Source organism: Podarcis erhardii (genome assembly GCF_964252035.2).
Source record: "Podarcis erhardii genome assembly, chromosome: 13".
Taxonomy (NCBI): Eukaryota; Metazoa; Chordata; class Lepidosauria; order Squamata; family Lacertidae; genus Podarcis; species Podarcis erhardii.
The window spans coordinates 52,857,670-52,870,147 of record NC_138502.1 but is presented as its reverse complement, the minus strand read 5'-3'; the positions used below and the strand labels follow the sequence as shown (position 1 = coordinate 52,870,147).

The 12,478-nt window shown below is 44.2% G+C and overlaps 2 protein-coding genes across 4 annotated transcripts in view; one reads left to right on the top strand and one right to left on the bottom strand.

Annotated features, from left to right (window-relative positions):
• Positions 1-10,580, bottom strand: part of ZPBP (zona pellucida binding protein) — a 42,535-nt gene extending 31,955 nt beyond the window's left edge. For all 3 annotated transcript variants that reach the window (XM_081835107.1, XM_081835108.1, XM_081835109.1), the window contains exon 1: positions 10,368-10,580. In XM_081835107.1, coding sequence (XP_081691233.1) covers positions 10,368-10,470 — 103 coding nt within the window. In that variant the 5' untranslated portion in view covers positions 10,471-10,580. The remainder of the gene's footprint in view (positions 1-10,367) is intronic.
• A 712-nt stretch (positions 10,581-11,292) lies between these two features.
• Positions 11,293-12,478, top strand: part of SPMIP7 (sperm microtubule inner protein 7) — a 30,007-nt gene continuing 28,821 nt past the window's right edge. Inside the window, exon 1 of the mRNA XM_081835103.1 lies at positions 11,293-11,769. The gene's annotated coding sequence lies outside the window, so the exon portion shown is untranslated. The remainder of the gene's footprint in view (positions 11,770-12,478) is intronic.

Genomic DNA, 12,478 nt, shown 5'->3' with positions numbered 1-12,478 from the left:
TGAATGACACCCTATTCAGAGATAAAGAATTCTGTAAAAAGGCCCAAAAAACATTGAGAGACTACTTTGAGATCAACTTGAAGACCAATGTTGAAAAAAGAGTAATCTGGGATGCAAGTAAAGCCGTTATGAGAGGGTTCTTGATACAACAAAATGCAATAAAAAAGAGAAGCCAGAATGCGAAAAAGGATAAGATTTTGGAAAAGATAAAAGAAGGAGAAAAGAAATTAAGATCAAAACCAAAGTCTCAGGAGATCTTGAGAGAAATTAAATTATATCAGGTTCAGCATATGGAATTGATGAACCAAGAAATAGAATGGAAAATTAAACAAATGAGACAGAAGACCTTTGAATCTGCTGATAAATGTGGTAAATTCCTGGCTTGGCAATTGAAGAAGAGACAAAAATTGAACACAGTGACAAATTTGGAAGTGGATGGAAAGAACATTTATAATCCAACTGAAATTAGAAGTTGTTTCCAGAGATACTTTAAACAACTGTATGCACAAGGGCCAAAAAAAGACTCTGATATAGAACAATTTTTGGAGAAAAATGGATTGAAGGAAATTTCAAGTGAGGGTAAAGTACTTCTGAACCAGAAAATAACGGAACAAGAAATAGAGAGTGCCATTCAAAGTATGCAACTGGGCAAATCTCCGGGGCCTGATGGACTGACTTCCAAATACTACAAAGCTTTAAAGGAATGGATATTACAACCTTTGAAGGAAGTCTGTAACGAAATTCTTGAGGGGAAAAAGGCACCTGAAACGTGGAAAGAGGCCTACATCACGCTTATACCGAAGACAGAGACTGAGAAGACCCAACTTAAGAACTACCGCCCAATTTATTTACTAAATGTGGATTACAAAATCTTTGCTGACATTTTAGCTAGAAGATTGAAAAAAGTATTGATGGGGGAGATTCATAGTGACCAAGCAGGCTTTCTCCCGAGAAGACATTTATCAGATAATGTAAGGAATATAATAGACATTTTGGAAATGTTAGAAGTTAATATAAATACAAAAGCTGTTTTGATATTTGTGGACGCGGAGAAAGCTTTTGACAACATTTCTTGGACCTTTATGAAGAAGAATCTCCAGGGTATGGGGGTAGGCCAAGGGTTTGAAAACGGTATAGGCGCAATATATTCTGAACAAAAGGCTAAACTTATAGTGAACAATGTGATCACGGAAGAACTTAAAATAGAGAAAGGGACACGCCAGGGGTGCCCAATCTCCCCGTTACTCTTTATTTCGGTCCTGGAGGTTTTGTTGAACATGATAAGAAAGGACCAGCTGGTTAAAGGGGTTCAGGTCGGAGCGAAACAATATAAATTGAGAGCTTTTGCAGATGACCTGGTACTTACATTACAAGAGCCAGAATCTAGTACTAAAAGAGTTCTGGAATTGATGCAAGAATTTGGTCATGTGGCAGGATTTAAATTGAATAAGTCAAAAACTAAGGTATTAGAGAAAAATTTAACAGTTATTGAGAAAGAGAAGTTTCAGAATGAGACAGGTTTAACTGTGGTTAAGAGTGTAAAATATTTGGGGATCAATATGACAGCTAAAAATATGAATTTATTTAAAGATAACTATGAGAAATGTTGGAAACAAGTGAAAAAAGACCTAGAAATCTGGTCAAATTTGAAGCTTTCCTTGTCTGGTCGAATAGCAGTTATAAAGATGAATGTATTGCCTAGAATGTTGTTTTTGTTCCAAACTTTGCAAATTGTGGACAAGATGGAATGTTTCAAGGGTTGGCAGCAAGATATCTCTAAATTTATCTGGCAGGGCAAAAAGCCCAGGATAAAATTCAAGATTTTAACTGATGCAAAGGAAAGAGGGGGATTTGCCCTGCCAGATTTGAAACTTTATTATGAATCAGCAGCTTTCTGCTGGCTAAAGGACTGGCTGCTTCTCGAGAACACAGACATTTTAGATTTGGAAGGATTTAACAGTTTCTTTGGGTGGCATGCATATTTGTGGTACGACAAGGCTCATAAAGGTTTTAAAAACCATATTGTCAGGAAAGCATTGTATAATGTCTGGATTAAATATAAAGACTTGCTGGAGAATAAAACTCCAAGGTGGCTGTCACCAATGGAGGCAAAAGCTTTGAAAAAACTTAATATGGAGGCTAAATGGCCAAAATATTGTGAAATTTTAGAACAGGAGGGCAATAAGTGGAAATTGCAGAGTTTTGAGAATCTAAAAGACAAAGTGCGAGACTGGCTTCATTATTACCAAATACTGGAGGTCTATAAGTTGGACAGGAAAATTGGCTTTCAGGTGGAAAAATCAAAACTGGAAACAGAGTTGTTAGAATCCAAAACTAAGAATTTGTCAAAAATGTATAACTTGCTGTTGAAATGGAATACACAGGATGAAACAGTTAAATCAGCTATGATTAAGTGGGCACAAGATATTGGTCATAACATTATGTTCGCTGACTGGGAAAGGTTGTGGACCACCGGTATGAAATTCACAGCATGTAATGCCTTGAGAGAGAATATTATGAAAATGATCTATAGGTGGTACATGACCCCAGTCAAGCTTGCAAAAATTTACCACTTATCAGATAACAAATGTTGGAAATGTAAAGAAAATGAAGGTACATTTTTTCACCTCTGGTGGACATGCCCAAGGATTAAGGCTTTCTGGGAAATGATATGTAACGAAATGAAAAAGGTATTTAAATATACCTTCTTGAAGAAACCAGAGGCCTTTCTCCTGGGTATGGTAAGCCATGTGGTGTTAAAGAAGGACAGAACTTTTTTTATGTATGCTACTACAGCAGCAAGGATTCTTATTGCAAAGTATTGGAAGACACCAGATCTACCCACCCTGGAAGAATGGCAGATGAAGATGACAGATTATATGGGACTGGCAGAGATGACTGGCAGAATCCGAGACCAGGACAAAGAGACAGTGGAAGAAGATTGGAAGAAGTTCAAAGACTATCTTAATAAACATTATAAAATTAATGAAGGCTAAAAAGATATGGGTTTAAAAATTAGTGGTTTGCAGGGGCGTTGATTAAGGAAAAAGAATAGAATTATCAAAAACTATGGGAAATATGGGAATGGATTTGCTGATAAGATAAATGAGATTAGAATACAGAAGGGGGAGGTGTGAGGAGGTCGGGGAAATTAGGTTTAGAAAATAAGGTTTGAATTTATACTTGTTTTTGGTTTGTTGGTTTATGTTTTTATTGTTGTCTGTGTTTATATGTGTTTATTCGAAACTTTAATAAATATCATTTTTTTAAAAAAATCAGAAGCTGCACCTTGGTTTTTGAACATTTTCAGAAGTTGAACGGATTTCCCAAACAGATTCCATTTGAAAAGCAAGGTGCAACTGTACTTTAAACATATTCTATATTCAGTAAATAAATTTCCTATTGCAAAGTGCAAGATGGTCTCAGCAAAACTACCAAAGCTCCTGATTTTACAAGCGTCAAACATGAAGAGATCTGATCTAGCTAAAGAAAAGGTTTGCAATTATGGATAAACTCTGAAATTAACAGGAAATCCCATATGGCCTTTGGCACAATAGGCTTGTGTGCTTAACTATGTGTTAACTCCAGACTAATCATTGGTTTGTCATGGTTTATCTACTAGTTAATATATTAATGTGAAAGATACTGCTTTATTTCTTTTTTCTAAAACTCTGCTATGTTTATATTAAAATAGATCTTTGATACTGAATATTCAACACATTTAAGATTTCACAGCACTTACTGAATCACAATTCCGTATTATTGAGACAGCAAACTTTAATAAATGGATTAATAAATAAGACCCTTGTATTAATGTTTCTGGAATAGAAATTTTAAATCTAATTAATATAATTATTTGTATATTTCCTTGGGTGTTATTTACAGGAGAGAATTATAGCGGTGATATAAATATTTAACAAGCAACTAGTTACATGGGAATAAGCCAACTGAGCTTAATAGGATTTATGAGTAGATGTGTTTATAGGGACTGCACCATAAAGGGCGGGGGGCTAAACAAGCAAAACATCAAAACACTTTTAGAACTCTATCATTTGAGTAGTGATTTCTTCTAAGCCTAGGACCACAAAACTTCAACAAGTTCTTACATCTTGGAAGTTTTAATCTAATTGCTACCAGAGTCAATGTGATCCCATCTGATAAAATTAACTTAAGGTAAAGGGACCCCTGACCATTAGGTCCAATCATGGCCGACTCTGGGGTTGCGGCACTCATCTCGCTTTATTGGCCAAGGGAGCCGGCGTACAGCTTCCGGGTCATGTGGCCAGCATAACTAAGTGAACCAGAGCAGTGCATGGAAACGCCGTTTACCTTCCCGCCGGAGCGGTACCTATTTATCTACAGTACTTGCACTTTGACGTGCTTTCAAACTGCTAGGTTGGCAGGAGCAGGGACCGAGCAACGGGAGCTCACCCTGTCGCGGGGGTTCGAACCACCGACCTTCTGATCAGCAAGTCCTAGGCTCTGTGGTTTAACCCACAGCGCCACCCGCGTCCATAAAATTAACTTAATTTGACCTTAAAACTTCTGAATCCATTGCATATAAAATTGAGTGTTTGTTAAACAACGAACAGGTAAAGGTAAAGGGACCCCTGACCATTAGGTCCAGTCGTGGACCATTAGGTCCAGCCGACTCTGGGGTTGCGGCGCTCATCTCGCTTTATTGGCCGGGGGAGCCGGCGTACAGCTTCCGGGTCATGTGGCCAGCATGACTAAGCCGCTTCTGGAGAACCAGAGCAGTGCACAGAAACGCCGTTTACCTTCCCGCCGGAGCGGTACCTATTTATCTACTTGCACTTATAATAACAAATATAAACAACAAATAACATCATAATATAATATAATATAATATAATATAATATAATATAATATAATATAATATAATATAATATAATATAATATAATATAATATAATATAATATAATAATATAATATAATATAATATAATATAATATAATATAATATAATATATGATATAATATAATATAATAATTTTACATAATATAATATAATTATACATATTTATATTATATTATATTATAATCATATTATATAAACAACAAATAACATCAGTCGAAATATGAAAAGTGGTTTGGGGGGTTTTATTTTGAGCAACATACCTGTGCTTGTCAAGCATCCTGAGCTTGATCTATTATTCAAGCTACTTTCATCCCATCTGTTCAATATTTCTAAGTTTTTAGTTTCAGATTTTCTGAACAGAAAAAACATGCAGTAGCTAGAGCCACAAGATGGAGCACTTTAACTGCTAATACAAAATACTAGTAGTATAAATAAAAAAACTGATTTATTGAGTATACATCAAACTTCTTTGAGCATGTTTTCAGTACACACCGTCTATTTATTTATAAATGAACTGATAAAAAAGCTCGGTAATGCACCAACATTATGCATATATGTTTATTTTTAAACATTATGTTATTTTTTAAATTCTACAAAAAATCATCAAATCAAAGTTCAGAAACAGTATAAAAGACTGAAAACCAAAACAAAACCAGTTCTTTAAAATGTAGAACATTTTCCTTGAGAAAAGAAATATACCGTATTTTTCGTCCCATAGGACGCTCCGTCCCATAGGATGCACCTAGTTTTTTTGGGGGGAAATAAAGGAAAAATTTTTTTCCTTTATTTCCCCCCCAAAACCAGGTTGGGGAAACCGAACCAGGTCGAGGAACAGCGGGATGGCGGCGCTGCGCCTCCCTGCTGTCCCTCAAGCTTGTGGGGCTGGCCGATGTCTGCCCGGCGCGCTGTGCTTCAGCGCACCCTGCCCACCGGGCGGCAGGCTGCTATCCGCAGCGAGGGGAGCCCTACGGGGAACTCCTGCAGGGCTCCCCACACTGCGGATGTCTGCCCGGCGTGAGGGGCGCTCTGCTTCAGGTCGCCATTCGCGCCGGGCAGCAGGCTGCTATCCGCAGCGAGGGGAGCCCTGCGGGGAACTCCAGCAGGGCTCCCCACGCTGCGGATGTCTGCCCGGCGGGAGGGGCGCTCTGCTTCAGGGCGCTTCTCGCGCCGGGCGGCAGGCTGCTATCCACAGCGAGGGGAGCCCTGCAGGAGTTCCCTGCAGGGCTCCCCTCGCTGCGGATGTCTGCCCGGCGCGAGGGGCGCTCTGGTTCAGGGCGCCCGTCGCGCCGGGTGGGAGGCTGCTATCCGCAGCGGGGGGAGCCCTGCGGGGAACTCCTGCAGGGCTCCCCACACTGCGGATGTCTGCCCGGCGCGAGGGGCGCTCTGCTTCAGGGTGCGTGTCGCGCCGGGCGGCAGGCTGCTATCCGCAGCATGGGGAGCCCTTGCGGGGAACTCCTGCAGGGCTCCCCACGCTGCGGATGTCTGCCCGGCGCGTGGGGCGCTCTGCTTCAGGGCGCCCCTCGCGCTGGGCGGGAGGCTGCTATCCACAGCAAGGGGAGCCCTGCGGGGAACTTCAGAAAAGTCCATCAAAAGAGTAAAGGAACTACCTGCCAAAAGCTCCATATGGCTAGTGGGCAACAATGCTGAGCAAGTAAGGCTATCCCTATATTGCCCCCCAGTGGAATATAGGCCCTTTGTGAGGAAGAGGAAGTGCCTGCCAGAAGCTCCACATGGCTGGTGGGAAACAACAGCTGAGTGATGATACATGTCCCCCAGTTGCCCTGAAAGGCTTCCACCATGGCACCCGCAGGCACTGGTTTGGGACTTCCAGTTTAGGCCAATTGAGAGTCTCTTTGAAGTCTTTGGATGATATAAATGTAAAATTTTAAAAAAATATATACCCACTATGTCCCTTGTCCGTCTATTCAGCAGGAAGAACCTTGTGGACATAGCTGAAACCCATTGCCGGCACATAAGGATGTTTGACTCAGGACCTGGTACCGTTTTATTTACTAGAATAAAGTTTTACCCCACGTAACATGTAGGACTTTCTGGGTTGTGAGCTCTATGGGTGCAGCAGCACAGGCATGACCAGTGTTTGTAGGCAGGAAAATTTGCCCTACATGTAGGGCAAGAGGAATTAACTGGCAGTCCTCCAGATGTTGTTGGGCTCCCAATACCCACCAGCCTCAGCCAGCATGACCAATGGGCAGGGCAAAGGGAGCTATACTATAGCCCAACAGCACCTGGAAGGCCACAGGTTAATCAGCCACTGACAGAAATACCGTTTTTTTCCATGTGTAAGATGATGCTTTTTGCTTTAAAAAATTAGGCAAAAATTGGGTGCAAATGCAGAGGGAGGGATGTGCGATTAATGGCAGCATCAAGCAGGAGATTGGCAGCAGCAATTGGCGGCTGCGGCCAGGCCTGCTGGCAATTGGTTGTGGCAAGTGGTCAGGCGATTGGCAGCTGTGGCGAAGTGGTCAGGCGATTGGCAGCTGCGGCAAGTGGGCTGTTGGTGGCGGCAAGCGGGCAATTGGTTGCTGTGGCGAGGTGTGCAATTGGGAGTGGCAAGCGATCAGCAGTGGCAGGCAGGCAGGTGAACGATTGGCAGAAGTGACCTCCCCCACCACCCCCAAAGCTAAATAACTTAATTTCGGGTTAAAAAAAATAAGGGTCATCTTATACACAGAAAAATACGGTATGTGGGGGGATGAGCTCTTAGGCAACTATTTACAAAAAGGCAGCAGTCTACTTGTCCTGATAACCATAAACCAGGCAAGGAAATCACAGAATTAATGAGTTGGGAGTCACCTACTAGTCCAACCTGCTATCAGTGCAGGATATGCAATCCAAGATTGCATTATTATTATTATTATTATTTTACTTGTCCATATGACTGGGTTGCCGAAGCCTGACAGATGCCTGTTGAATCTCTGTTCAAATATTTTAAAACTTTCAGGAGAGGTAACCCACCTCATGCAGCAGTTTCACTGTCAAGCACTCTTACCTTTAAGTTCCTTCTAATCTTTAGCCAAAATCTACTTCCCTGCAATTTCCACCTATTCTATTCTATTCCTATGCAAAAGCCTTTGACTGTGTCGACCACAGCAAACTATGGCAAGTTCTTAAAGAAATGGGAGTGCCTGATCACCTCATCTGTCTCCTGAGAAATCTCTATGTGGGACAAGAAGCTACAGTTAGAACTGGATATGGAACAACTGATTGGTTCAAAATTGGGAAAGGAGTACGACAAGGCTGTATATTGTCTCCCTGCTTATTTAACTTATATGCAGAATTCATCATGCGAAAGGCTGGGCTGGATGAATCCCAAGCCGGAATTAAGATTGCCGGAAGAAATATCAACAACCTCAGATGACACAACCTTGTTGACAGAAAGTGAGGAGGAATCAAAGAACCTTTTAATGAGGGTGAAAGAGGAGAGCGCAAAATATGGCCTGAAGCTCAACATCCAAAAAACGAAGATCATGGCCACTGGGCCCATCACCTCCTGGCAAATAGAAGGGGAATAAATGGAGGCAGTGAGAGATTTTACTTTCTTGGGCGCCATGATCACTGCAGATGGTGACAGCAGTAATGAAATTAAAAGACGCCTGCTTCTTGGGAGAAAAGCAATGACAAACTTAGACAGCATCTTAAAAAGCAGAGACATCTCCTTGCCAACAAAGGTCCGTATAGTTAAAGCTATGGTTTTCCCAGTAGTGATGTATGGAAGTGAGCGCTGGACCATAAAGATTGATCGCCGAAGAACTGATGCTTTTGAATTATGGTGCTGGAGGAGACTCTTGAGAGTCCCATGGACTGCAAGAAGATCAAACCTATCCATTCTTAAGAAAATCAGCCCTGAGTGCTCACTGGAAGGACAGATCCTGAAGCTGAGGCTCCAATACTTTGGCTACCTCATGAGAAGAGAAGACTCCCTGGAAAAGACCCTGATGTTGGGAAAGATGGAGGGCGCAAGGAGAAGGGGACGACAGAGGATGAGATGGTTGGACAGTGTTCTTGAAGCTGCCAGCATGAGTTTGACCAAACTGCGGGAGGCAGTGGAAGACAGGAGGGCCTGGCGTGCTCTGGTCCATGGGGTCACGAAGAGTCTGACACGACTAAACAATAATAACATTATATTCCTGTCCTTTGAAGAAACAGAAAACAAATATTTTCAATCTTCTGTTGTAACAGCCCTTGAGAGATTTGAGGACTGCTATCATGTTCCTCCTTAAATTTCTCTTGTCCATGCTAAACATGTCAGCTGTTTCTCATAGGACTTGGTTTCCAGCCCCCCACCCCCATCCTGATCACCCTTCTCTGGACCAGCTCCAGTTGGGTAAATGTCCTTAAAATGTGGCATCCAAAACTAGACACAGTACTCCAGAAGCAACCCGACTAGCATAAATGGAGTGCAACTATTATGATTTGGCCACAATCTGCCCATTAATGCAGTATAAGTTTTTCAAGTTACAGGTAGGTAGTCTTGTTGGTCTGCCATAGTTGAAACAAAATTAAAAAATTGCTTCCAGTAGCACCTTAGAGACCAACTAAGTTTATTGTTGGTATGAGCTTCCATGTGCATGCACACTTCTTCAGATACCAAGTTTTTCAAGTCATGCTTTAGCTTATGATTAGCTAAGACACACACTGTCTTCATTTACATAATGCTAAATCAAGGTGTGATATGTTTAAACACAAGCTCTAGCATTCCTCTATTTGTCCACCCAAGAGCAACACAACCATGAACTTGGCTTAGCCGGATATCCAAATCAGTGTTTGTGGTTTGTTTCTCTCCAAACCACAATGTAAAGCCAAGGTTTGTTCTTGGGTTTCTGAGACTTGTGGGTATAGGGTAGTATAAAAATTTAATAAATCACCTTCCTTTCTTGTTATTGCTCCAAATACAGTATAGTGCTTTCTTAGCATTTCTAACAAGAATCAGGTCTTGGTAGGCTTATGGTACCCATTCTTTGTTATCTGGCCCACCACTTTCAATTATATACTGCTCTGAGATTTTCAGATGAAGGGTGGTACAGTATATTAATTTAATAAATCAATAATATATTGCTCTTTTTTTAAGCCTTGACTTCTTGAGAGATCCTCCTCTCTTTTGAAACAGTTTGCACCCACACTTCCACCCTTTCACTGTTCAGAATCCCCAGGTCCCCGTTTACTCTCTCACGGCATCCTCCTCACCATCATGAACAACTGCGGGAGTATTTCTGGGAGGAAGTTGGGGAAATACGTATGGGAGCAGTTACGTTTTGCACTAAACAAACGCGAGCAAAGGTCTGCGCGCTCGCCTCCTATATAGTTATAAATGCCAGAAGCCTCAATTCAAAAGCAAAAGGAAGCTTGGCACTCTGAGGATCGGGGCGCACGGGGCGCACTTTCTGCACATCTCGAGGAGAAGCTGATAGGCGAGGAGGGCACTGGCTTCGCCTGAGGCCCCTCCGGGCCAGATGGAAGCGCCCCCTCACCTGAGGCGAGGCCCTGCAGCACCGAGAGCGCCACCACCAGCAGCGGCGCGCAGAGGAAGGTGCGAGGCGGCGGCGCGAGCCTCCTCCGCCGCAGGCGCCGCATTTCCCCCGCCGGAAAAGGCGCCTCCTGCTGCCGCTCGCGCTCTTTCCCCAGCCAGGGCGGGAGCGCAGCCAGGTCGTTAACCGCCCGCCTTCGACGCCCCTCGTCACAATGGCCGCCGCCGCCCGAGGAGAACCACCGCCGCGCGCCCCGGGGTTCTGCGCAGCCGCAGAGCATTGGCGGGCTTTCCGCCTCGCGCCCCGCCCTCTTTCTCGCCCTTCTTAGCGCCGCTGCTTTTCACGCGCCAAGACTTGAAGCGCAAGCGCAAGCGCGCTCGCCTTTGATTGGTCGGCCTGGCCTTTTTGACGCGGCCCTCGGAGGCGGGGGGAGGGGGGGGAGGCAGGCAGGGCGGCGGAGGCGCCTCGGAAGGTTCCGCTCTGGCCTCAGCAAAGGCCCTGCGGTCTTCCATGAAGGGCAGCCTATCAACTGAATGATGGAGGAGGAGGAGGAGGAGGAGGATATGTGGGGGGGGGGGGAGAGGGGACCCCTGGATCAAGCCAGGTGATGGCCTGGGTGATGGGCCGTCAAGGGAAGAGAGGAAGGGGTTCTTTGCAGATACCCTCCCTCAGCTGTTAGTTAAAAAGGACAAGAAGAAGACGAAAGGGCAGAGGAGAGGGAGGTGAACTAGAAGTGGGAAACAGCAGGCCGGGAAACCGTAGAGCAAGAAGTGAGGGAGCCACAACGGCTGCATCTTTTAGGGTGTTAATGCTGTCAGCCCCTCCACCATAGACTCAGGTTGTATACAGTGGACCCAAGTTGTGAACGCAATCCGTGTGGGAGGCACGTTCGCAAGCCGCAGCTCCATGTCTGCGCATGCACAGGTTGTGATTCAGTTCTTCTGTGCACCCGCCAAGCGCGATTTAGCACTTCTGCTCATGCACGAGTGCCGAAACCCAAAAGTAACCTGTTCCGGTACTTCCGGGTTTGGCGCGGTGCACAACCCGAAAACGCACAACCTGAATCGTCTGTAACCCGACTGTATATGCATAAATAAGTCTTATGTCATAAAGACACCACCGTGTCTGCTGTACAAAAGGAAACACAGACCCTGGATGAGTGCCTGGAACCTCGCACTGCTCAGAGATTTGGAGTGGCGTGCAACACGGGGGTTAGAAGTGGGGTCCGCGTTTTCTGGAGGAGGGCCTGTGAGCAAAGTGTGCCTGAATCAAGATGGACGGAGGAACAGCAACGCTCCTTGAGCAGCTTGAGACAATAGAGCAACGGCCGAGCCAGTGGTTTGAGCAAATGACCCTGTGGCAGAACCAGCATTTTGGTAGAGTGTAGCAGCTGCAGGCAGAGTGTGTAAGAAGCCTTCTTGGAAAGAAGGAATTCATTAGCTTTTAAACAATCATCCATGTAACCTTATTTTGCTAAGTGCCTGAGCTTAAAAGCCTGCCTGAAAGTTAAGTCCTCTGTCCTTCAAGACTTTCTCTTTCATCAAGATATGCCAGGGGCAACTGAGGGCTCACCCACACTTCCACTGGTCCTGTGTTCTCCACCACTTGTGCCGCCGCTTTCCCCCAGAAAACCCACTGTTTACTGTTGAAACACAGCAAACATCAATCGGGTTTCCTGCAGATGATGTTTGCTCCAATTCAGCAGTAAACAGCAGGTTTTCCCAGGGAAAATGATGCAGTGAGCAGTAAACCTCTCAGACCAATGCCTAGAAAGCACAGGCAAATGGAGGTGTGGGCAAGCAGAAGCCGGGGACTTTGGACCCTTTGGATGATGCTGAGCTGCGTCCGCCGTCCGCCTCAGCCTGTGTGGCCAATGACCAGGGATGAGTTGCAGTCCCACAGTGGGGTGGGTAGGGGACAACAAAAGTTCCCCATGCCCAGATACTGCTCTAATAGTCGCTGCATTCACTCACCACCTAACAGTTCTGCGATCCAGAATCGGAAATGGAATATTGGTTTAGATACTGAACAATGCCGTAAAAAAACTTATCAGTCAAATGTTAATCGCCAGGATGTTATAAACAGATGTACCAGTCATCTGCTGTCATATTCTT